General features: G+C 42.7%; 1 protein-coding gene across 7 annotated transcripts in view; it reads left to right on the forward strand.

The window, feature by feature from the left end:
• The first annotated feature begins 1204 nt into the window (after nucleotides 1-1204).
• Nucleotides 1205-27229, forward strand: part of nlgn3a (neuroligin 3a) — an 89150-nt gene continuing 63125 nt past the window's right edge. Inside the window, exons 1-4 of one of the 7 annotated variants that reach the window (XM_030061943.1) lie at nucleotides 1205-1436; nucleotides 2604-2663; nucleotides 11065-11124; nucleotides 19095-19244. In XM_030061943.1, the coding sequence (XP_029917803.1) occupies nucleotides 1232-1436; nucleotides 2604-2663; nucleotides 11065-11124; nucleotides 19095-19244 (475 nt within the window). In that variant the 5' untranslated portion in view covers nucleotides 1205-1231. Of the gene's footprint in view, nucleotides 1441-2603; nucleotides 2664-2715; nucleotides 2767-11064; nucleotides 11137-19086; nucleotides 19245-27229 lie in introns of all 7 variants that reach the window. The other 6 variants (XM_030061945.1, XM_030061944.1, XM_030061946.1 and 3 more) reach the window with 6 other exon arrangements.

Genomic DNA, 27229 nt, shown 5'->3' on the forward strand with positions numbered 1-27229 from the left:
GGCGCAGAGGGCTGAGGGGACCCTAAGCCTCAGAAATTGAAAATTGATCAGGCAGCGTGGGAAGGTGTTGTTGCTGGCACCAGTGGTTCACCAGGGACTGTTGATTAGCATTTACAGTGTTGTCACTGGAAGCGCCCATGGTGCCTATACCTACACCCCCCCCTGCCCCTACCTCTCTTTTCCTCTCTAATGTGATCATTTCAAAGCTCAAACAAGGGCCATGTTGTTGAAAATTCATTTCACCTTGTCCTCACCTATACCAGACAGGGTGTGGGAAAATGCCATGTGACATGAAACATGATACGAACATTTTATTAGGTTGCTGTGTTCCTGTATGTCTTACAACTTTGACTCTGACTCCTGTGGTATTGGACATTTCTAGTGATTTTTTCTTTTGTTTGTCAATGCAAAGGAGAGAATAAATGACTAATGACAACACTTTAGAGCTCCCTTTCACATTCTAGCTGCCCAGCTCACAGTAGTAAGCATTGACTACCAAGTTGTTCAACAGTTAATTGCCATATCCAAGTCCAAGGCAGGTCCTTGATAATGTGGATTGATGGTAGCACTAAGGGCTCTGTCATGTTTATGTGAACTGTTTTATGTCATGACAGAAAAGGACTCCACAAGTCAATAAAAATGACTGACTAAAAATGGGAGCAAACTGGTGGGCTGTCAGGGAATTGTCATTAATTTGCCTGTCTTCTTTCCTTACAGCACGGGATAGAAGATCTGATGTGTGGAGAAGGGACAGTGAATAAGAACCTGGCTGGAGAGAGGAGCTGTACAACTTGGACTGTTTTTCTTCATCTCTAAGCCGCTGTGCTCCAGTATCACGGCTGATGACTGTCTCTCAGGGGGCTGGACTGCAGGGCTGAACGAAGGGAAGGGAAGGCTGTGTTCGCTGAGGGGGTGCCCCGGCGTGTATGTTGGTCACTTACAGTTGCACTCGCTCACAAGGACCATGTGGTTTTCGCCAAGGAGAAGTCGTCTCCCCTCGCAGAGCTGGCATGGTGCCCACAGTTGCGGCAATTTCAGCGTGTCTTTGTGGATATTAAGTTTCTGTTGGTGCTTTGTGGCCATGAGAGGCCAGAACTACCACCCCACTGTGAACACACAGTATGGGAAACTCCGGGGGGTTAGGGTGCCTCTTCCTAGTGAGATCCTGGGGCCAGTGGACCAATATCTGGGGGTTCCATATGCTGCCTCCCCGGTGGGAGAAAAGCGTTTTATGCCGCCTGAGCCTCCCTCCTCCTGGTCGGGGATCAAGAATGCCACTCATTTTGCCCCCGTCTGCCCCCAAAATATTCACAACGCTGTGCCAGAGATCATGATGCCAATATGGTTCACCTTCAACCTGGATATAGTTGCTACATACATACAAGATCAAAATGAGGATTGTTTGTATCTAAACATCTATGTTCCAACCGAGGATGGTGAGTGTGGCGAGTATACAGGACGAAACCAAACTCTTTTTCCCTCTTCCTCTTCCTCCTTTTTTTCTCTCTTTCTCCTCTCCTTTAAAACTTTGTGTCACCTCTGTATTGTGTGCGGAGCATGACCTGTTGTCTGGCGCATGCTGTGTCTGTGTCCATCATCTCAACCTCCCATCTTGACTTGATCTTTCATGAAGTCTTTTCATCAACTCTCCCCTTCCATGACACTGTTAGAGGTTCCTCTTTTGTGTTTACGCAAGGCAAAAAGTAACCCAAAAAAAAACACATATGACTTAACAATGAGATTGACTGCAAAAAAGCCTAATCAGACAAGGAACAGATTGGACCTACTGTAGTGATCTTGGTGCACCTTCCTTCCCTCACTGTCTTGACTGTTCTGGGGCTATTAGCCATTAGTGATTAGTAGCCTGCCTCATTAGTGAATGATCTTCCGTAGGGTTGGTGAAATATTCTATCTGGTACACTAGAGGCCTGTGGCATCAGCCTGACCTATGTAAGACTCCTTACTCTCCTTGTTTCATCCAGAGTTTGTCTATGTACAAAGCAAAATGCAAGACAGCAGGTTTTGTACAACACACTTTTGTGGAGAAAATGGCAAAAATGGATGATCCCATCAATTTAAAGTTTTAGAATTTTAGATGTTGACTCTTTTGAGTGACTCCCATTATGTTACCACTTGAAGGAGACCCACACAGGAAAATTGGCTTGAAAATGTTAAGTACTCTGTAAAAGCATTTCATAATTATCAACCGGGTAATGTCAAATAACACTTTCAATTATCACATTATCATGTGAACCGCAAAACTTTGGATATCTAGACTCTCTACCGTGGCAATGTTCTGTTTTTCTAAACTGCTGTGTGGCTGTAATGGGTCTTATATAGAAGTGCATGTGAATATGGGCTTCCTGTGTCCTAGGATGCAGCAAATTCATTCCACCATTTTGGAATATTTCTGCAGCAACACCCAATTACTTTTTCAACAGGTCCTCTGTTGTTCTTGTTGTTTTTGACTCTGGAAGGGGGGGAGGGGGAAGGAGGGTGAAGAAGGGGAAAATGGGTCTGACTCAGTCTGAGTTGTTGCATGTCACATGCGATCTTTTCCAGAGCCTTCTGTTATTTTGTAGTTTTTTTTATTCATTTTACAGTCAAAAGAATATCCAAGGAATGTGCCAGGAAACCCAACAAGAAAATGTGTAGAAAAGGAGGTATGTAAAAAAGCCAACATGGAACGAAAGAGAGAAATTGAAAGAGTGAAAGAGAGAGGAGAGTGATGGGTGCATCCTTCCAAAGCCACCAATATCACCACCTATCAGCTCCCAAATCAAAGTGCTAATTGGAATGAACATGGGACTTGCGGCTCGGACCTTGACACGAATGTGATAGATGAATGAGAGACACTGTTGTGTGTGAATGTGTGTGTGGCTGTAGTGTGCATGCGGTAGTGTTTCTGCTATGAGATTGTGGTAAGAAGTGAAAAATATACCTACCAATAAAACCAGGTCCCTAAATAAAAAAAATACCGTCACTTTGTCAAGCAGCAGGCAATAAGTTCACAGAGTGATGTGTATTTTCTTTTTTCCACATGATTATTGCATCATGGTTGTATTATGTGCAAGACTGTAATAATTTTTGTTTACATGCAATGGTAGATAAATAAATGAACTTTAAACTGTTGATTGAGTCAGAAGCAAAATTGCCACTTCAAAGTGCTACAACATAACATTGGAGTTAGTGTGCGAGGAACTTTGGTCATGTTTCAGACTGCTCTGACAGCACTTAAGACACCCGCTTATTGGAGGAATTTGTCAAACATGACACCTGAAAGTGCTTGAGCCTCAGCTGTTGATTAAATTTACACTAAAACATGGAGGGCCACCTCTGTCTTAAAATTTTCATTCAGAATTGTTCAAATAGAGCGAGGTATTTCATTTGGCATGGCAGCTTTCATATATCCATGTGGCAACTGCTTAGACACACTGCCGTAGAGAGGCACAGTGCGCTTTCATTAGCAACAGGTTAAAGCTGACTGTTAATAACAACAGAGGGCTAATTTCCTTAGCCTGCCTGAAGGCACCGGCAGACCTGATGAGTAGCCTTAAGACTGTGATCCTGAGCATATTTCATTCCTGGGTAAAGATTCAGTTTCAGCTGTGAGGCCTCTGCTGTTGTTTTCCATGGAGGCAGGAGGCAGCTACTGGCTTCACTCTGTGAGCTTGTACATTCTGCTTTGGTAAACCAATTTTGTTAGAGACAGACTGGCCCTCCAGGCACTTCTGCTTCTGAATTAGTCCCAGTTGAATATACACAGAAATATCTCTTTAATATTCCCCTTCCACTTGGAATTTTTCAATTATCTTCCCCATGTTTGGTAATGAGAAAATGGTTTATCATAAGCTTCATATGTTGATTTTGTGTCACTTTATTGTGCTGAGAGGTGATTGTTGTATAGCTCCTCTGTTTATGTAAACAATAAGATTATAATTTTTAGTCTCACTGGAAACTCTGTATTTCAATTGTATCTATTTTTTTTTTTTTTTTTTTGTTACTTCATCTAATAAGTTTGCCTTTGTTAAATTAGCAGTTCAAATGAAGCATGATTTATTCTTTCTGGGCTATACAGGGGCAACCTCTGAAGCATATGTTGTTTTGGTTAAGCTTATCAAACAAGAAACTTAGAGTCTTGTTTGACAATTTTGAAGTGAATTGAGGAATACTTACCAACAGCTGAACACTTCATCAGTTCCGCCGTTAAGGATTTAAATTGGTATAATTTAAAAAGCTACATCTACTTCATAGAACTGCTTGCACATACAAATGAAGTGATATGTTTTCTATTAACAGTTTTGAAAAGCTTCTAATAGAGACCTGTGTGATGGAGTAGAGTCATACGCACTGGGCATATTCAGCATTAATAACACCACAATCACCGGCTTTAAAATCTGTATCTCTGTGAACATGGTTCCTCTGGAGGAAAGAGTGATTAATTTTGAGAAAGAAGTATGGCATTTGACTCCTGATGAAATGGTTTTATGATTGTTGCCAAGCAACTGTATGCAGTCGTGACAGGAGCAGAGCAAATGTCCCTCTTACCTCTTACGAAGCACCTCTGTCTCAGTGGTGATGCCTGTTAAGTGAGAAAAATACATCCCCACTGAACCTTGTTATATTCTCCTGCATTATGAGACCAGAAGTTAGAATATGATGATTTGTGTAAGGTAAATACAGAATACCGCGCTCAATTACAAATGCCTTCGAGGAGTTTCAATTAAAATATGAATAATCAGGTCCTAGAAAAAACATTTTCATATTACAGTCGATTCTATGGTTCCTGTGGTGCTGAGATACTCTGTGGGAATTTTATAGGAGATGCATTTGCATCAAAGATGTAGCTTATATACTCCATATATGGGAGGAAAGCCCTTAGACCATGGAGTGTAGAGCCCTGTCAAAAGATCAAAGACAGACACATTCTCCAAGCAGTGGTTGGTCCGCTCAAGACAAAATCTGTTGTCCAACCGAGGCAGATATTCCATGTTCCTCGGTACAGCTAGTTGTTATTCAGGTGTAGGGCTGCTGGGCGGTGCCAGGAGGATAGCAATCAGTCACTGTATTCACAACGCATTTCTCACGTATATCTGTTCTCAGACTGCAGTAATAGTCTTGCTGATTTAGGATGTTTGGTGTGACAGTGCAGCATCACAGTGGTGCATTAAGTTAGTTCAGACAATGTTAGGAACACTTCAGCACGCGATTCGGCATCTGCAAAGACCAAAGTGTCACCGACAGAACAACATCTGACCTTCCTTTTGCTATTCTAGTGCAACGCTGCAATGTCCAAGCAGGTACAGTGGCTGAGGTCATGTGGAGGTGGCCTGATGTGCAAGATCAGCACCGTAGCCCCACTGCTGGCTGTGAAGTGGCCGTATTGTGCACACACATAACACACAGCAATGACACAGCCTGAGACATTGAAGCCTTGGTTATATCATTCAGTCATTTTCTCTGCTCTGAGTCAAAGTGAATGGAGTGAGGAGAGGGGTAATGATGTGCGTGGACACAGCTAAGCACTATTCAGTCTCCTAGTGTTAGATTGGCTAGAGATGGTCAATTTTGTGAGGACAAACCCTGGTGAGGTCAGTCCTTATCTTAGTAAAAAAAAAAAAGAGTTTGCATTGTTAAATTGATTGACAAACTTTAAAAGACACCTGTAAAAGCTGAGATCCTTTTGATGAGGCCCTTAATGTGGCAGAGTTGCGGTGATAAGGAGCACTCAGTGTGCTCCCTGTTAGTATAATATGCACATTATCTTCTAGTAGGGTTTACAATATGTCCCTTTCGGTGGCTGTAACCAGCTTTTAAAATTTGACCTCAGAGTCCTTCATAGTGGCCTCCTCTCTGGTTAGTATCGCTCTGAGAGAAGCAGTGAGATCAACTTACGTGACCTCTTCATTTAACATTTAACCCTCATCATGAGTCTATTGGAGCTAAGTGCAGCGAACTCTATTGTGCGTTTTGGCTTGATTCGGACCACTCAACTATCATTCCTATGCAGCCCTCACAGACAGCACGCTGCCATGTGTTATTGCAGCCCGGTGCCAGTAATGAACAGCTAGATCAGTTGCCAAACCTGTTGATTAACTACCCCAGCAGAAACATTGGACATTTTTTCCTCTTACCCGGAGGCTGACCTCCAGTTGCTAGAGAGCTATGAAAACTGCAAAAGAGGCCCAATCCTGGTTAGAATGTGTCTTGGCCATGGCAGACAGTAACATACCATGGTAATCCCGTTGGTTGGCCGGCTCAACCCTGCCTCGGGGAAGGAGGAGCTACTCCCTGAGTGCTGCCGAGGAAAGCTGCGCATGCCAAGCAGAGAGGGCAAAAACTTTGCGAGAAGACAAGAACAAATATTGCCCTGTGTGATTTCTAAACAGAGCAGATGCCCCTCTTTGTTTGATAGAAAAATGCCTCTGTGAAATGGATCTGGGACAGATGATGACCCCAGCGACTGAAGGGTGCAGCCAGCCAGCGGCGGATCCGTTCACAACAACTTGAAATGCAAGGCGCGACTGAAGCAGGAAGTTCCTATTCAGAGGCCTCCTGCCGCTGTGCTGTCCAGCTCTCACAGTCAACCCAAGCTTCAATATCTCTGTTCTGTTCTTTGTTTTTCCTCACAAAAACAGGAGGGAATAGAGGACATGTTAGTACCAAACAGCCTGTGAAGTCCCATAAAGGGGAGGAAAGCCAGCTTGGAACCACATTTCTGGTGGCCTCGCATTCTGTGTGACAGGGTCTAAACAGTAATAAATAAAGTGCCTTGTGGCCCAGTGAGAAAGCCAGCTAAGTGTGTGAAAAGACCCAGCCAAAATCTGTCATATTTTGCACACAACAATGTCACTGTCACTGCCGTGTCTATTCAAATTCTATGGCTTGTTTGTGATTAAACATTTTAATTCTCCTGGTTTAAGTGTTAAAGGCTATATGCAGGCATTTTTCTAGCTTTCAAAGATCAGTGAGAATGGGTCTGAAATCTGCAATGCTGCGTTTTCAAATACAGTACAGCACTTATTTCACTGGCTTTTCTGTGTGAAAGAAGCTTAAGAAGCTTAAAGCCTGGTGGGTCTTGATTGTGTTTTTAAGATACTAGTCAGTGCACAGTCTGTTAATATGGGAAATAAATGGTTCATTGGGGTTCAAGAAAGGAGGCTGGCATCAATGACCCTTTTTTGTTAGGTTGCCTCCATACCTGGAAGCTCGTGGTCTCCTGTCTCTTTCCATTATCAAGCTTTAGACAGGCAGATAGACAATTTGGCTGCCTTGTATTTGGTTTTTATTTTGGGAGCAGCTGAAGCGCAGTGTGAGTTTTGGCTGTCCTTTACTGCAGGATTACAGCCTCCTTAACCTTTTAGCTGCATTCTCCATCATTCTCTCTTATGTGTCCCTCCCAAGCTGTTCCTTAACCTCTACACTGGGAGACAGATTGAGAGAGATAGAGACAGACAGAGGGAGAGAGAGAGTGAGAGAGACAGAGAGTAGACAGGAGGAAAGACAGGAGGAGAGACAGAAACAGGCACTCTGAAAGAGAAAAATGGCCACCTGAGGATTAGAGACTGAATATAACTGCTCTAAATTGTCAAGGCTGCAACATTTCACATTTCACCAAGTCCCTTTCCACATTCTGACCTTTCTGATATTTAACTCCAAGGCCCATCTATTGTCAGCGAACCTTTTTCCAGCAAAGGAAAGGCAGTTAACATTCAGCCCTTCCACGACGTATTGAGTGAATTGTGGATTCAGTCAGGAAGTCTCTTGAGTCTCGGAGGTGTGTGTGCATGTGTGTATGTGTGTGTGTACTTGTACACAAGTATGTGTGAATGTGTGTGCATGCACGCTTAATATTCGGCATGTAGAATTTCCAAGGCTAGCTACTATGGTGTCTTTTGTCGGCAACTACCTTCCTGTTTAAATGTTAATTTTCAATGCCCGTTATGTAACAAGTGAGCCCATCAAATATGGCTTGTTTCAACGTGATTTGATAAATGAGACAGTTTTCTGTTTTGCTTGTCAGGCAACATGAATAATAGCTGTTATGCTAGATGCAGCCCATTTTGAAGCAATGTAAGTTATCACTCGTGGAGTCAGGTTGTGTGAGGAATTTTTAGAAGTTATTTTAGGCCCACATGTTTTTTTCTCACACTCTGTAACAACTGCATCACTTAAAAATTTCAAGGTCAAACATAGGCGTGTATGCTGAGTCACTGCGGATGTCGCATGTTTGCCATTCCTATTATAGATCCGGCATTTGACTCAGACACACAGACAACACAATTCAAAGTGACAGAGCTTCCCAGTCGACACCTGCCATCCAATCTATGCCTGTCTGATGCACTATCAGTCAATACTGTATAAAGCTACTCTCACAAACATGGCTCCACTGTTTTACCTCAACAATGCGGCGAATGCCAGAATCAGCACCTGCTCTAACAGGTCATATTAACTAAGAGTTCAAGCCTCATAGTGAGTGAATGCCCTTTTAGGCTTCTGTCTGGTTTATAATCCTCCCATATTTTTATATTTTGCTGTTTGAAACAGAGACACAGACACGACATTTGGCAAAGTGATAGATAATAGATAATAATAGAAAAATATGCCTTCATTTTACCCGATGATATCCATATTTTTTATTTTTATAAATTTACTAAAATCTGCCAAGGCTTTTCAACAACTTGAACGTTGACTCAATCACAGTGTTCACCTAATAATGTTGCCTGACTGTTAATAATAATTATGACATTATCAATGGACAGATGCCTAACCCTCTGTGATACCTGTTGTAGTTGCCGTAGTCTAACCAACACAAGGTCCCTGGCAACCTTCTTTCCGTGACATTACAAGTAGAACTTGAACGAAACAACCACTGCTTGCGGCTATTTAGAAAGTATATATAAAATGAGTTCATTTTTCACTATTTCAAATACCTCTACCACTAATATTCAACTCACAGAAAGATAGGCATGTTTGCAAGTTTCGTAATTAGATTCTGGACTCACACACCAGGTTTATGTCAGATAGGTTTAAAAATTAAAATGCTTTAGATTGCACTGTATCTAAGATTATGGTTACACTTGTGCTTTCAGTGCAACTTTGTCAAATCTGTACGCTCCTAGAGTGGATCTGGCTCACATTTGGATCCGATCAGCCAGACCACATGCCGAGGTGGCCAGGCTCACGTTGAGTTCAGATCTCAGGTAGGTGTGGACAGCATGTGGGCACAATCCAGACAATTTATCAATGCATGTCCACGCGGGAATATCGGCTATCTGATCAGACAGGACAGGTCGTGGTCACAGCTGAGTTCCCATCTGGTGTATCCAATCACAAAACCTCCATTGAAAGACAAGTGTAACCACAGCCAGGTTGCATCCAGATATGATATTGGTGCATTTCATGTAACATCTGGCATCAGGTGTGCAGCTCAAGTATCCACGCAGAGCATGAATAGTCTTTGACTTGCAAAGTAAAGAAGCACTTGGACTGTAAATCAGCATCAGAAGCGTGACCGCTTTCTCTCATCATTGTTGTAAAATATTCATTCTGAGAATCATCAGGATCATTTAAATTGCCAAGTACAACAAATGTACAAAGATTTGTGTTGCTAGTGTAATGACATGTATCACAAGCACAACAAAGCATCACATGTAGAAATAATGTGAAACTTAGTGTAGGCTGTAACAAGAATCAACACCTTATATACATTCCACATGCCATCTCATATTCTTTATGCAAATCTCTCAGCCTCTTGGGACGTTGCAATTCTGCACGTGCTTTTGCTTTTAATTCAGAACTTGTCCTGCCAACAGTTCTCTGCATTTAAATTGTTCTATTAGTAAGCTAGCCATTACCACATTTTGCATTCTTGTCATTCCTCCATTTTTCAGAAACATGTTTTATTGCAAAGATAAGAACAAATAGAAAAAAAACAAAAAAAAAAACACCAAAAACAGTGAGTACATTTGTAAACATTTATTTATCGTTGTAACAGGATTAGAAATTTGTTTTGATTTATACCTGGTCCCACTGTGGCCACAATGCATCTTTGATCACTTCTAGAGTGAAGCATCTGATTATTGCCTACTTTAAATGTATCTTACACGCAAATGCCCCTGGATATTATGTGGATAAGTTTTACCCTAATGCCCAAGACACAAATTGATGCCAGGTTCAGAAGTGCTGATATTGACCTGATCCAGGAGAGAGCCACTAGATTAAACATGGAGGTTGCAGCTGAAACAAATCAAATGTTAAAGGAGGTCTGCACTCATGTTTTGTAGGTAAGCTGATTTCTTCGTCAAATAAATCAACATTTTACCAACGAAACATGAGTACGACCTCCCTCACTGTCAGGTATTTGTATACACTTCATCAGTGCACCCCCAAGCATTTTGAAGATACATAAGTGCACAAGGTTTTCTGCTATTTTCTGCAGCAAAAACACATAAATACCCTGATCAAAAAGTCCTTAAAGAATCCCGTCAGCTCCAAAGTGCAACCAAATGAGATTTTGGAGCTGATCACACTTGGAACTGCCATTTGAACAAGATAATAGTATTGTTACCACGGTAATGTGTAGATAGATGGATGCATTCGAAAAGAATTCGATTCTGAAGATTTCCTGTTGAATCTCCAAAGGACTTTCTGACTAGGAAAGTACCGGTGATGTATGACTCTGCTCTGAGACATGTTTTATGGTATCAGTGGAATTTTGTTTAATATTGAACCTCTGCTGTGAGTTGTGTTCTTGATTCCTGCCCAACAATCTTTTGGGGATTTCAAAACATTTTTTCTTGTTTTTTTGTTTGTTTGTTTTTTATACTATGAAATTCTGTTCTTCTCTTACTGTACATGCTTTGTGTATTGATTTGAAACGTCCTTGAATGATTTTCTGATGGGACTGATATATTCAAACTAACATAATTAATATTCACATGTGGTCTCAAATAATGTTGTGGCTTTGTATTGTTATTGCCTCTTTCCTCATCTCTGTCTTGCCAAACATGCTATTTTGAATTTCCTTGTGCCTCTCTGTGTCTCTCCCTGCTTCAATATTAGGGACCCATGCAAAAAAACAGGGCGAGGATTTATCGGATAACGACGGTGATGAAGATGAAGGTATTTTCCATGGTGAACAAAGATGGTGCATGATTTCTTTTACTTGACTGTTTTCTGATCATTTATTGTTATTTTGTTTTCTTTTCTTTTCTTTTGTTTTACTTTTATTTTATTTTTGTTATGCTTCTAATTGCAAATGCAATCATCATGCACCCCTGCGTCACATTATGATCTATAGAAACAATGTTGTTTTTGAGAACGATCAAATGTTTGAGCATTTGTGAGTGAGTGTAAAGTCTGTGTTGTAGACTGTTCCTATGCATCTGATTTCCATTGATGAGTGAGGTATTTGGCTTGAGATTTAGATAGGATCCAGTAGCTGCGTAGATAACTGATCCAGGGTCGAGCCATTTTAATATCTCACATAGTGACTGCAGAAACTGTGTTTATATGGGCAGCGGCAGCCCTGAGAGCCCCCTCTGAGGTGTGGCCAGCAGTTGTATTTGTGGCGATAATGGCAGAGGGAATGCGAAGCAGCAGTGTAATATCAAACTGTTCACCAGGTCTGCCAGCAGATTTAGATGAGGAGTGCCAGTTCAGGAGTGCTGCTGGAGAGGATTAGAGGAGAGAGGGGTAGAAAATGGGAAGTTGCTGCTCAGCAATCGCATTGTTCACTTTCCATATTTATCTTGGGATATTCCTGGCTCAGGGTGGATCTCTTCTGAGATTAGAATGAGAGACGATTCTTGTGCTGCAACAGAAACGGCTTAAGTCCCCGAATCTAAATCAAACCCTTGATATCGCCCCGCCCTTGTCTCCTTTGCCACTGTAGGGCAGGTGATACAGGCGGCATGTTAGGTATCAAGGCAAAGCCCTTGACTTATGCTCCATGTGTATGTCAAGGATAGATTGGATTTTTGTGCATTGTGTGGACAGTAAGTCAACAAGGTGTGTTTGCACGTCTGGAACGAGGCTGTTGCTGTTGGGGTTTTCAGCACATATTGTGGGCATGTGAATCCTCTATTTGGCAGGAATAATGAGGTATCACCCCTCGATGTGCCCTTGCCAGGTAAATCTGTCATTTTTGCCAGAGACCCTGTGTTCTGTGGGTTTGTTCACATTTGATTTGAATGTTTCTCTGTGGAATAGGCGCAGTGGAAGCCAGTTTTGCTGTGGGTGCTGCTTTCAGTTTTGAACCCATCTCAGGCAGTCTGGCCAGGGGTCTTTCCAGATGTTTAAGGGCCTGTAGTGTGGCCCCAGCCTCTTTGCCAGTGGGCTTCTCTCTCAAATAGAGGCCTCATGCTGGCCTTGATCACAGAACAGGAAGCGTTGCCATGGCACCGCTTTTACACACAGGTGTTGCCTCATTCAACCCAGGGTGAGCTGTTGCAACTGAAGCCAAATTGCCTTCAGTCTATGCCTCGATGTGTGTGTCTCTGTGTGTGCGCGCGTGTGTGTGTGTTTGTCCTCCTTCAAGCAAACCCACATGCATCAGTATCCGTGTATGTAGCCCTAAGTCCGTTCAAAATCACTGACAAGTGTCGATCCTTTTGTCTGGCAAGTCTTTGCGTGTATACACAGTGGCTTGGTCTCTGAGCTGTTGTGCAAGACTAGCCGCAGTGAAAATGTGACAAGTCTATTCTTTACTGAGCGAAACTAATGCTATTTACTGAGCATCACCGTAGAAGCACAATACGGTCCCAGACGAATCTCCGCCACAGCACTGTAGCTAATGCATGTGTGACAGAGTTGGCCATCAATCCCTAAACATGATCCAGAGGATTTCCATTGTTCTGGTGAATCTGTCTTTATTGAAGTATCATGGACTGGCAAATGAAAGCTGGTTCTGGGGACCCACCACCCCAAAAAAGAATAGTGCCAGCTGCATGATAAATAATGACTACATGTTGAAAACGGTGTAAATCCACAGTACAGACCACAAAGTCCTCGTAAGCTGTTTCACACACTACAGCCAGCACAATAGCAAAGTGGCTGTAGTAATAATGCAGGTAATAGCAAGATCCGTGTCGACAGTATATGCTCTGTGTGCATCATCAAAGAAAGCATTTGTATTCAACTTCGGTATTCAAGTTAAAGGGCAAATAGAATCAGAACATACTCAGAACACGCTCCCCCTCTCTCCCACTTTGCAGCCAAGCACCTCTTGTCCACATATTCTCTCTCAGTCCAGAGAGCCACTATCTTGTCTGGTTTCTCTGTCTAACCCCCTCCATCTCTCAGTCTGTTCATCTCAGCATTGCCATGCGGTCTCCGTTGGCAGTTTGTCTACCCTGGGCTGATTCCCTCCCAGCTCCACCATATTTGAGTTGCCCTCCTCCCTGTTACAACCCTCCAGACATGTTCTCAAATTCAAATTTTAATACAGCTTTAAAGCAACATAAAACATGTAGTGAATAATATAAAGACCTTTTCTTTTTATATACATAAGAGGTTCAGTCCGCTGGCTCTCCCTAAGGCTGTCCCTATCAGTCCCACTATCTCTTTGTCTCTGCCTGTGTCCCTCTATCTGTCTATCTGTCTGTCTGTCTGTCTTCATCTCTGAGCAACAATCATCCCCTCGGCACCCCCTAAGTGCATTCTAATTCTACGCAGCACTCGCTCCAGCAACATGCCAGTGTGGGCCAAGTTGCTGTGATTTACCCTAGCCCACAATCAAGACTCAATTTTACAGAGGCTGTTATTGCACTGTAAAAGGGAGCAGGAGTTTTCAATCACCTACCTGCTGTTGTTAGATAAAGGTGGGCATGTAAATAGAGGAAGTGTGGCTGTGTAGGAGCTAAATCTCCCAGGTGGAACATGGCAACGTTGGTGAGGTACTGTGCCCAGTGTTGGGCAGAAAGAGGCAGGCAGCCCTCCCCACTCCACCCTCCTCATCTCTAGAGTGTCTCGTGCCACGGCTGCCTCGGCCCTTTCCCACTGATGAGAAATAGATGTGTGTGTGTGTGTGTGGGATGTTTGTGTGTGTGTCTGTCATTTGGCACGCTGAGACTCCAGCTCTAATCAGGGGGAACGCCTCTCCCATGTGTGAGTGTGTGCGCACACTTGCACGCACAAATGCATACATCCACATCCATTTAATCAGTGAAGCATGCACACATGCATGCGCAGCCATACACAATACTACACACGTGCACACACACACACACACACACACACAACTCTCCCACCCCCATAGCAGCTCTCCGTGGTTGCTGTGCCAGGGAGCAGAGCTGAGCTCCACCTGCCCGGGTATTACCATTAATTCCGCTGCACAGGCCTGACTGGATCCCCATCCAGCGCAGTCCTCAGCTCGGCTCAGGCAGCCTGGGGAGCGCTGAATCGACAATGGGGGCAATTCACACACTGTCTCTCCATTCTGCCACTATCCCATTCTCTGTGATGTGGCAGGGATGAGGAATCATGCCCCTTGAAGCCCATTTATGCGGAGATATTTGGAACGCTGCTGCTCAGCTTCTTTCCAAGATAAGGATTGCTGTTAATGGTCGATCCACAAGGGCATCATTTGAGCCGTTTCAAAGGAAGGGGGAGCCGGGCTGATGCTGTCGTCTTTTTTTTTGTCCTTTACTCTTGAGTGGCACAGAATAATTGGCAAGGCAAAAACATGCAAAAACACACTGCTTTGAAAAGTGCAATGGAACAAGGGTAGAGGCAAGCTTTGAATTAGTTCACTGAGGCACTTTGATTCTTTCCATATGCAAGGCCAGTGTGTGTTTGTGTTGCACAGCCTTCGGTCACGTTGAGTGTGCATATGTATACGTATATGTGTGCAAGGATGCATTCATTTTGGGTATGTGGATATCATCAAGCCATCTATGATTTGTACAGTAATACAGCGGCCTTCGTGGCTTCCACCAAAGAAAGCAGCCTTACCTTGCAAGACCAAAGGGTTCGCCTTTCACTCTGGGGGCCAACAGCTGTCTGATGGTCTTAAGGATGACAGCCCCTCTACAGCAACCTCCTCTCATCTAGATCCATCCCAGCTCTTGGGGGCTTATAGCATCGTAGGCTTCTTTCCGTGTTTTCCCTTTTATTTTACTCAGGCTATATCTATCTCCGTCTTTCACTCTGTTTCTTTCACATATAGACGCTGCTCTGTCCTTTCCAGAGGCAGCACAGCTTCGATGCAGCTGTCGGTGGTGCTACCAACATCATATTTAATGCACAAACACACCAACCAGGGAGCAAGATGTCACCTTCACACAAAGGTCATTCCTCCCATTACATTTACTGTAGAGATGTCAAGATTCACGGAAGAGGCACACAAGCTCTTACAAGCTTGTAAGCCCACATCACACCATTTTCACTTAATGCCATGTTAAGATTTTCTTTACACAAGACGTACCTCAATTTCTTTCAGAAATGTCAAGTGTTGTAAGGAATACTGTGAAATCTGACATGGCTGAAAGAGCTACAGTGTAAGGTGCTCTTTTCCTGCCTGCCCCATCACTCCTGAGGATGTGCAGGCTCTGAAAGTCCACCGGCTTAAAATAGCAACAGCTATGCAACATCTATTTTTTCAAGTCTTCCTTCCACTGTCTTCCTCATGTCCAAAATAGAAATTTTGTTGCTGTGTGTTCCTTCACTTCAGCCTTTTTCCCTGCAAGCCTAGCCATTGCCCTAAGTCACACGCAGTGCCAGTTCAGTTTGTTCTGTGCAAGGGGAATTTTAAACAGACATTTAGTGACATTTAGGAGATTGTCAGCAACTTGTACAATTGCAAAAGCCGCTGTATAATTTGGTGTAATTGCATTGCGTGTTCAGCAAGAAGTTCCCCCAATGAACTGAATGCAGTTCCTCAGTGTGAACATGGCCAGTAATGGACTTGTCATGAGTGGAGCGTGAAGCTCGGGCTGACATGAGTACTACAGTAGGGTGCATGTCATGTCCTGCCACATCAGGACATTGTCACCCATTTCCTTACCTCAGACCTCACTGATAGCCACTGACAGCCACCATGTTTTACCAAGTGTTGACACAGTGAATGCCGCCGACACTTATCTCCACTCGCCTTTGTCCTGGCTGGCTCTGGAGTGACAAGGCTGGGTCTGAAGCTGAAAGGGGGCCCTAACGTCAGATTTATGACTGACTGCTTTCAATGGAGTTGGGAGGCAAACAGAGAGACTGGCACAGGACAAACAGGAGAGTGAGACATAGAGAGAGAACAAGGGAGAGGAAGAAAGGAAAGAGTCCACCCAGCACAGCCTGCCGTGTTTCACTTACAGCAGCACCACTCAGAACCTTAGCCCAGCCCTGAGTTATCCCGCCTACTGACACTGCAATCAGTCCACAGCTACTGTGATGTGCCCATTAAAGGTTGTGCTCCCCAAGTCCCGCCAAAATGCATGGCCCACCATGCATTTGGAGGCGGGACTATCCCTGCCTTAGCTATTTAGCCTGAGCGAACTGAAGACCTCAGCATTCTTTGCTCAGCTTCTGGGGATTTTCTAATTATTTACTCTATTCTCTCAAAGGAGTCTGTCTGTATGATGCGTGCTGGGCATATGTGAGTGTATGAGTCAGTTTTCTGTACAGTAGACAGTGCATGATGACACTTCTGGTTGAGAGAACTGTGTGAGAAAATGATGCATTGTGTAAATTATGTTTCTGTCTTTCAGTTCACTTACTCATTGCATATCAGTTGTCAGCCACATTTCCGAATAGCCCCTTTCTATCATGCACACATTTTTTGTTTATCCCCAGGTTGTGAGTTTATTTGTAAAATGTATTTATTTATTTATTTATTTCAACTTATTGTGCATGGAGCTCTATTGCAGATGTACTGGTATGTGCCTTAATCAATATATCTCTGTTTCCTTTCCAGCACAGAGCTCTGTGCTCCATATTGGACTTTGAGATGCTATGAATGTGTGTGTTGATGCAATGATGTATTTGCCTTGGAGAGGTAGTGAATCAGGAACCAGTATTTCGAGGTAGCCTCTTAGTCACCTGTTTCACCAGATTAGATCATACACAGCAACCAATGAAGCTCTGATCTGATTGGTTAGGATGAGCTAGTCACATCATTACCTCCAAGCCATGTGGTGCAGCAGCCCAGACGTGGATGGATCCAGAAAGGCCGCACAGTAAACCAGTCCAGCTGGACTCTGTACCTTGTGCATTTTCTGTGACTCATATCAGTAGCACTGAGTACTGTATGACATTTTGGTGTGACACATCCAACATCAGATCAAGTCAATAAATAGATTAGAGCAAGTGGAGCTTCAGTGTCTTGTATTGCTCTCCCAAAGGGATTTATCTGTTGTCATGGAGACATGATGTGAATCAACAAAAGAGGTGACTGATAACATTGACATGACTAATTTCTTTTCTTATTTCTCCCTCCTGTTCCTTCTTCCTCTTTGCCATTCTCTTTGTATCTGTGGCCCATTTGTTTGAGTAGCTTGTGTAGGATACTGTGCTGCTGTTTTTCTCTCTGTTTTCTCTCTGTTTTCTCTTTTCTGACTCTACCTCTCATGCTTTCTCACCCCATGCATCCCCTCCTCCTCTTGTGTAAGATAAGTGTGTGCAGAGAGAAGTGTCAGCTATAAATCACGTTTCACCATATAGCCCTCTCAGATACCAGCAAGATAAAGCAAGCCATAAATAAGGGCACATCATATACAAGTTATTGCTTCGCTTTTAACCGTAACGGGGCCATGAATAACCAAGGGAATAATGAATAAAAACAGTGAATCAGGGCTCAGCTCTGCTATAGGATTTACAGAAAAACCTTGTCTCTACAAAATGCATTTAAGTAGTCTTCCTTGGTGTTAAGCATGCTAATTTGATGGGGTGCATAACGACGAGCGTTGCCTGCAGATGGATGCAGATTGGGCTGTGCAGGATGTGGTCTGCGATTAGCTGTTCTTGAGGATTTTGAATTTTGGCTCTCAGTCACCATAGCAACCAGAATACAATACCTCCCTTTTGAATCAGAGCCCAGTGGTTTTCTTTTTCTTTCTTCCTTTCTTTCCTCCTTTCTTTCTTTCTTTCTTTCTTTGCCTCTCTCACTGTCTTCCCCAGTTTCTACCCTCCCTCTACCTCTCTCTCTCTCTCATTCTCGCTACTCTCGGGGCTTAGGGGGGAGAAAAAGAAGCAGGGAGTAGGAAAGAGGGAAGGGAGAGAAACAGGGAGAGACAGGGGAGAGTCTGTGACTGAAAGCGATACAAAGTGAGGGAGGGGAAGGCGAGAAGCTACACAGAAAGAGGGGGAGCAGGATCGAGAATGAGAGAGAGTTTCTTGTCTTGTCTCCCAGCTCTGCTAGCCAGTCAGTAATTCAGTCTATTCCTCACACAGAGGCTTTTTTCTTCCCCCTGCCTCTGGACGCGCTTTATCTGGCTGGAGTGTCGCTCCAGCTGGGTATCAAGCCCTAGTTTGGGGATAAAATAAACAACATTTTACCAAAACTGAAGCACAAATTTAACTGCCGGCAATGCCAAGCAAGACTGGGCAAATAAATTGTTGCACAGAGATAGGCTTGTGTAAAAAGGAGGCCCATGGTAACATTGTGTAATTAGCTGGTGTGTTTCCCTATCACTGTCAAGCCAGATTAGCCTTCTCCCTGGTTAGGAGATGTGTCAGAGTACCTCTCTCTTTATTCTCTCTAATGGCTTCCTGCGTGTCTATATTGGGAAATGGGTCTGCCTCCTGGAAGGCAATACAAAACCAAATACAACCCTAGCAGTTTGGTTTATGAGGTAAATAACATGACACATTTGCAGCTGAAATGTCCAATTACTATAATAGAGTTCAACTTGTTGTTTTCAACATAATGAGTGGACATTCATTTGTTTCTTAAAGAGCTTCTATGATAGAAAATGGTTTCCATTTGCATTTGTGGGCCAGCAGAATGTCTCCTTACAGCTGGTATCTGGGAGGTGACTGTCAGTCCGTCTGTCTGTTTGTGGCGTTTGCCCACCATGTGCTGTGTCTCTGCTGTGTCTGAGCTGACCCTTGATCGGAGTGGGAGGACGGCAATGTGAATGTGTTAATGATGGCCACTCTTGCAGACATACGAGATACTGGGGCCAAGCCTGTGATGGTCTACATCCATGGAGGATCCTACATGGAGGGGACGGGCAACATGATTGATGGAAGCGTCCTGGCCAGCTACGGAAATGTCATCGTTATCACTCTCAACTACCGTGTTGGAGTCCTCGGTAAGCACCACTCTATCTTTGCCTCTTTTTTTTTTTTCCTCACCCCCTTCTCCAAGGACATTTTTCTGGGCCATCTTTGTAGGGCAGCTAGGTGTAATCAGTGCTGTTGATAGCCGCATAGACTACAGGTAGAGGGAAAACAGCAGAACGACTACTGGCTCCCATGCTTTTTCGATGCAGAGACGCTAGTGTATCAAAATCACTGTAATTGAGTGTGGTGAAAGTGTGTTTGTTGTTGTGACTGGGGTTTAGAATAAATTAAGAAATTATTGTAATGAGGTTGAAAAAAAAAACTGCAAAGTGATGAGATGGGCGTGATACTAGAGAGATAGAGTGGGGTAGAAGAGTCTGTTAGGGAGAGAGGGGGCCGAGTTGCGGTTGGTTGCGGATTGACTCGCACAGCTGAATCCTCTTTCAGACACTTGTGTGAGCAAGCGAGAGAGAGAGAGAGAGAGGCAGAGAAAGAGAGAGGGAGAGAGGGAGAGAGAGTGCCATGGAAACAGCTGCAGCAAAACAAAATGGAGTTTGTTAGCACACTACCCAAGCTTTGTACCTATTCCATCCATCTCTCTGACACAGCTGATTTCTTCCCTCACACACTTTTCACATTAGGGATTGCATACAGACTACAAACACTAACTGTGAAATGATGTATCCGGCTTTGTTTATGCTGAGAATATTGCTTCAGCCTCAAATTTGGACTGAATTTTTAGCAACGTAAGTGAAAGGATGGTTTCACCTTGGCTTAGAGCTCCACACGTTAAAGGGAAGTAGGCAGAGTGACGGAGGAAGAGTTGTGTTTTGTCCTCCAGGACACCGAGATGACGGCTGTGTTTGAATCACACAGCCACAACTAGATTCATCCTGAAACTCACTCTTGATGGAGACAAGAGCGAGAGATCGATTTTGCCATCTGGATTGCTTCTTTTGAACGTGCTTCCCCACTGTCTTTTTTTTTTTTTTTTTTTTTTTCCATTTTATCATTTGAGTGTTGTAATCAGCCTTTAGGGTGCTAAGGTAAGAGCACTGAGCATGCCTCGTGCTCCTGCCACTGGGTTAAAGCTGAGCATGGAAGCCTAATACAGATTCATGATCATATTTCTTTCATGGCACTCCAATTATGAGTCAGATGCTTCTTCTCTCGCCGCTGCGTTTTGCTAAATGTCATTCTACATGCATGCCCACACACCCACAAACACCATATACAAGTGCTGTACACATGCAAGGACGCACAGTAAATGCACGGAAAGTGCACACAAGCATGCACATTGACATACACACAAAAAAGACGCATGTACATGCTGTAATCTCAAACACACACACACACACACACACACACACATACACACACACACACATGCAGTTCACAAAGAAGCTCTCTTGGTGAGCTCCCCAGCAGCCATTCTGAGAAATGAGCAGAGAGGAAGTGATGCATGTAGTTGAGAGATAATGTCCATTGCAGCAGCATGGACTGATAATCTCCCCATGGTACGGCTTTAAACTGTTATTATAGACACACTCGTATAAAGCAAATAAAACCAAGGCCAAAGAGAAATCAAACAATGATGGGCCAATTAACACTAAGCTGTCTGAAGATTTTCAGTCATAAACTGTGAATTGCCATACTTGGAATATGAGAAAATGTAGCCGTGTATCTTTGTTTTTTATCTAAGTGCTTTTAATGAATATGGTGTCGTGAACACATTCAGCCTTAATCTAGTCTAATCAGGATTAAGTAGAGTAGCGCTATCATTTGTATATTATTAGACACAGTACATTAACCTACACCGGAGATAGCCACTTTCACTGCATTTGTAGTTCAAAGCAATACACTCACCAGTGCCATGTATCCTTCCAGGTGAAACTCAGAGACAAGAAGCCTGGCTTTAACCCCTCTTTTCTACGTTAATCGCAAGAACTGAAGCTAAGGATTCCCGTCATTTAAATACTAGCAGCAGAAAGAAACCAAAAACAAAAAAACAACAACAAAATTTAGATTCCTAGCACGGTGAAACAGTTTCAAGTAGAATGCTAAAATAAATAAATAAATATATATTAATGAAAAAATGAATGCTCTTTTAATTAGGCTGCTTAAAGGGATGAGGGAATAATGGAGGCTGAGAGAATTAGACAAGATAATGAGTTTAAAGTGAAAGCAGACAAGGCAACTCAAACTATGCTTTCTGACACTAATACAGCTCTCCCACCGTCCCTGGGCAATCTGAATGTGCCATTAATAATGCAGCAAACACCTTTGAAATACACACAGAAATCTGAATATTTAACTCATTTCACAGAGACAATTGGCCTAATCTATTAAGCAACACAGCCCTCACTAACAAATTTGTACTGAAAGCATTTTTAATGTGCAGAATGAAAAAATATTTTACCTAGTAAATTTAAACAAATTGGACAACACCGAACCCCGGGAAACATTGTTCATGAATGTTTCATTTATTGTACTCATGACATTTTCATTACATATTTTTGCACGCAATTCTGAGCATTTTAGCACTTTATGACTTTATACACAGCAGAAAAATATTGAGGTGGTGGTCAGTGAGTGAAGAAATATGTGTTTAGCGTTTGCTGTAAATGAAGGACGGCTGTTTCCATGAGTGAACCAAGGTCACAGTGGACACAGTGTATTTCATTCTAGTTTTATAATATAAACATGGCCGCTACAGATTCTATTAAGACAGAGAAACACACACACACACAGAGAGAGAGAGAGAGAAGAAAGAGAGAGAGGAGAGGAGATATACTTATTAAAGAAGGTTAACGCGAAAGAGAGTTGTAAGAATTCTATTTTAAGACTATCTTGTGTTGAGTCTTCACCATTCCCCATTCCAATTAAAGAGGAGTCCACTAAGTTTCTAGTGCTGTTCTATCATCTCTCAGCAGCTCTGAGGCCTGGGCTGTAACGGTAATTATTGCTTCAAAGTGTGAACCACAATTCTCCTGGGGCCCCATTTGGAAACTTTCATATCTCAACCTTTCACTATTTAGATGAATGAGAATTCATTACAGATTTAATCTTTAATTACTTATTGACCCACCAGTATGATTATCTCCAGATGAGAGATTGAGAATACGGCGTTACACCGTTCAAACTGTTCTGTTAGGCCGTCTCACTCTCTGCCAGGGTCAGGGACCTGAAGAGCACAGTTTGTTTACCAAAGGGAAACAGTGTTTGCATTTCCGCTCATTGATTTGTGTGTGTATGTGTGAAAGAGAGAGAGAATGAAAGAGAATGAGAGAGAGAGAGAGAGAGAGAGAGACTGCATATGTTTTAAAGTTGTGTACCCACATGCATGTGTCTGTGCGAGCGTGTGTTTGCGTGTGTGCACATGTGTGTGCATGTGGTATGTGCACGTGGTGCGTGTGCATGTGCCTAGTTGCTGCGCCTCTCTAATGGTGTGTAATGAGTCCCAGTCAGAGGGGAGTATCTTGTATCACTGCTCTTTACAAATATAATTACTCACTGGCTCTCCAGAGCATGTCAATTTCCTAGTCCATTGGGGGGGGGGGACTTAATTACTAGTTTCCAAATGCATTAAAAATTAACAAAGGCTGCTTCTCTTGCCAAAACCCAAGGTGAGACTCTTTCTCACAGCCAAGTGCACTGAGAGGAGAATGGTCAAGTACAGTCTGTACTTCCAGTGAGGTTTCACCTCTAACAGACTGGATTTGCGACCCTTGATGTCTATCTCCCATATCGGTCTCATCTCAGTCGTTTTGCGATGGAACCATTGTGGATTGTCACCTTAGTCTACCCAAGTGAGATGGAATTCGGACTTTCAAAAGCATAGTTTTAGATCCAATCAAAATAACCTTAACCTGTGAATGTACATCTAAGCAGCACATTCAGCACTGCAGCAACAGCATTGGTGACTCAGCATTGATTTGTTGCATAGCCGACGTTACTCTGTGTGTGGTTAGTGGCTGTGCCTTTCCCTGTTATAGCCCTCTCCTTAACTGAAGATGAGAACGGGTAGGTAATTCTGTCAGCGATTTGGGAGCAATATTTGTGGCTGTGCTTCTGTAACAGCACAATATAGTCAAGCACACAGGTTTATATAGCAGCTTATGACTACAGCGTGCAGTTGGAGTGTGACTGCTGAGCTCCACTGGGAGCTGAGCTGCACCCAGCGGTGGCCTCCTGACCCAGAAGCTGTGGCCTGCTGGGCTTTAGTTAAGTCATAAAGCTATAGGAGCTCATCTGGACGCAGCCTGGCTGAGGTCAGGCCAGGTGTTTTTGGAGGATATTATGGCTTTAAAAGCACAAGAGCAACATGTTGTCAGAGTATGTTCCTCTCTGATCCAAAGTAATCTTTCATGATGTTATCATGTCCTTGCACAGCCATTACAAAATGATGCATATGAAAATTACTTACGAAAATTACGATGTAAGCCATTTGGGCACATCTCATTTTCAAGGATGTCTTGGATCACAAAACAAATGTGTCCACAAGTATACAATATAGAATACTTCATGTCAAACCCCACATGGTGAGGGTACACACACAAACAAACTATAAGATGAACATTCTTTAGTCAGTGTTCCCAGTCTCAGTAATTTTGGCAAATATCTGCTTTATGAGTGCAGCACTGAACAGAGGAAGCCTCTAACAGAAGGTGAAAGAAAAAGGGAAGGCAAAGTGAGTTCTCTCTGTCTTCCATTATCAGAAGGGGAGCTGAGATGGATATTTACTTGTTTTCATTGCCATTTGGATGAATTCATCCAAATTAAGCAGAGAACAAAAACATTTATTCATCCTATTAATGTCAGGGAGTGAGGGATTGAAGTAATGGTTTTCATGCTCCAGTCTGCAGCAGCTTGTTGATGCTGCTCTCCTACAAATCACTGCCAGGAAATTAACTCTTAAGCCGCTCTTGCCAGGCACACAGCAACAAACGTCTGGCTCCGCAAGACAGGGCCGAGATAGGACCTATTGTTCGTCAGTGCTTGGCTTTTCACCACCCCCAAGAACATGTTTCCTTTCTAGCTGAAAATTTTGAAAAGTATTGATTAAAACTGAAAATGGATAGGCCTAATTCTGCCAAGAATTGTGAGCAATTGCTGTCAGATAGCACTTATACACTGTAGGACGTGAAATTTTCTCCACATTTGCTGAAATAATACAATGTGGCTGGGGCATTTAAAGGTTACTCACTAACAGTATCACTAACTCTCCACTAATTTTTTTCTGTTTTTCTTTGTCCCTGGAAATTCACCTCAGAGTGATTTTCACATAGTTAATATAGCATTTCTCTTTATGAATTTTGAAAAAGTAACTCCTCATTTGCAGAAAAGGCACAGCACTTGGCCTTGATTGGCAGACAGTGCCAATCTCTCTGATTCAAATCATGCAAACCTGCTGAACAGAGCCACTCCAGTGGGTGTGTCAGTTCAAATACTGGAAGCCTTCCTGATTGGGAGGATATAAGCAGTTGTTCAGGGAGGGGAACCAATCAAGACTAATTGTGCATTCATATTCTGGTGGCAAAGTCCGACTGGTGCTTCCAAGTCGGCGGCTAACCAGCATTGCATTTGTTCTGTTTTATCAGAAAATCAAACCTGGGGGACAAACCGTAAACAAACATGGATGCCCTGCAGTTTAACGAGCAAATTTAATGAGCTTCATTTAAACAAACATTATTTATGATTGTTAGCCTAGCTGCATGCTTGTATAATTGTTTTCTTACTAATGACTGACACAAAACTTCACTTTTCTGCCATGTTGAGAAACGTAGAGATGCATGGTGTTACAAAAGTTTCCAGCTTCATCAGGTGACTTTGGATGGTGTTTGTGTGTGAATTATCTCCCAAAATAAATGCATATTCAAAAACTTTGACCACCTAATAAAAATGTGATAGTGCCTTTATCTATAATAAGATCCCTTTTAATTGAGTGCTGTTTGATGCAGTGCCAGTGTTTGCCAGTCCAGCCTGGTCATAGCGGCATTGTAAGAAGCCAAATTATTTTGACTGAATTAGAAATCTCTCCCCACAGTTGTGACTCCAACTCAGATGGTTGATGTGTTGTTAATGAGAATTTGTCCTTCTCATTCATCTTACAACAAAAGGAAACAAGAACAATGCTCATTATATTTCACGAGCATGACATTTTGGAAACTGTGCCATCAAGAAATCAATTTCTACGGTACAGTAGAGCTTTTCACTATGCAAAACCAGCTTCGCTGCAGCGCTGCCCCGAGATGAAAACATGTTGAGGTGATTGGCGCGCTTTCACCAAAACAGTAAACATGCATTTCAAAGACATCAAAGAGCTAACCTGACAATCGCTTTCATCTGGGTCAAGGGCCTGTGCAGCGTCTCATGTAAAAATGAAACACTTAACCAAAAGATGGCAATATGAAGAGCACAGATGGAACTGTGGCTCACTGAGAGCAACCAGCAACCTTCTGTCAGTGTTTGTGTTTGAGTTGCTTTATTGTTGACTGTTTGACCTTCAGTGTAATGTAAAGATGAGTGAGTGTATGATTCAGATCATAAACATGAGGAAACATTATCCCTAACCAGTGTAGCGATGCAAAAACAAAGATTTCCTCATAAGAATTTTATGGACAAAGATTTGAATAGTATTTCAAAGACAGAAGACCAATATTTTTCCAAGCAGCTATCCTGCACGCACCGGCATGTTACAGTAGTACAACAAGAGATGGCATTTCTATTTCCACCTCAGCACAATCTGACCTAACACTAATTCAGAGGTAGCGCCGCAATCTCGATGTATTCCACCCTCTGCCAAAACTTTTGTCATATTTTCGAGTGCTCCTTAAAGTTAGTGTCTTGGAATGTGAGCTTCAGTTAAAGTATCCAACAGGTAATTCATAATGCAGTGCATGCACAGTGGCAGGTATTGCCATTGTGATGATTAAGCTATTCTTTCACCTTTGATTTTTTGTGGTAGAGGCTATTAACTTGCACAAATAGACTTCTCAGAGTTTGTGTGAATCCCTGGCTGGCCTTTCTCTTTGCATCTTGAGTCAGATGCCCTTTTAATAGCTCCACCAATAAATCCCAAACTGTGTTCACTCGTAGAGGGGCTTTTTTGTGACCTGTTATACTTAGTTGAGTTTGGACTTGTTTATTGCTAAGCAATAGCAAAATGACCTTGGATTCTCTGGGATATAAATTGAAGGTCCTCTCCACCTTTAATGTGTCATTGCATAGCATTTCAAATAGCGTGGTGGATGCACAATGCCTGTTGGCTATTATAGTTTATATGTCACTAGTTGGTCATACTTAATTTGAAATGCTGAACATATTCACAAAGTTTATCACAAAGTTCTTTGTGATAAAAAAAAAAATGTACACAGGTAAACAGTAAGAAATCACAGATCCTCTGGATTGGCAATTTGCTGAAGTAAATAAAATGTCATACAAAAAACACCAGTCTTGGTAATGGGAACTGCAAATTATTTTTTTTGTTTCTCCACTAAGATATTGACACAGGGACCAAAAATCAATTAAATGAAAACAGTACATATCATTGTATGAAGCCTTTGAACAAATCCCATTCTGTCTGCAGATGGCTCCCGCAAGATATACTGTTTACCCTAAGGTGAATATTTGTATTTCTAAGTCTTTAAAAACTTAAGTCTATTCCCAACTTGTATTGGGCTTCTTGTTTATGGTGCCTAAAAGATCTATCTGCGGTGATTCATTGCTTGAACGCTTTGTTTTGCTTTATACTCTGCTCTAGGAGGGAGTATGGGGGCTCCTAATGGCAGCAGAGCTTTTCGTCTTAGTGCATTTGTCCTTGAGGGATTTTTAACTTCACAACCAAAAACACACAGGCGCTTCTTCTTCCTCAGGGCAAAATGCGTACAGGTAACAGCCTTATCGAACGGAAGCCAGCATGTACACCTTCCAGATGAGCCCAGTGTGGAATGTTTGATCATTCAGAGAAGAAAAAGAGTGTGGATCTAAAACTCCCTCTTTCGGTGTTTACTCC

The sequence above is a fragment of the Myripristis murdjan genome, chromosome 10 (genome assembly GCF_902150065.1).
Source record: "Myripristis murdjan chromosome 10, fMyrMur1.1, whole genome shotgun sequence".
Classification (NCBI taxonomy): domain Eukaryota; kingdom Metazoa; phylum Chordata; class Actinopteri; order Holocentriformes; family Holocentridae; genus Myripristis; species Myripristis murdjan.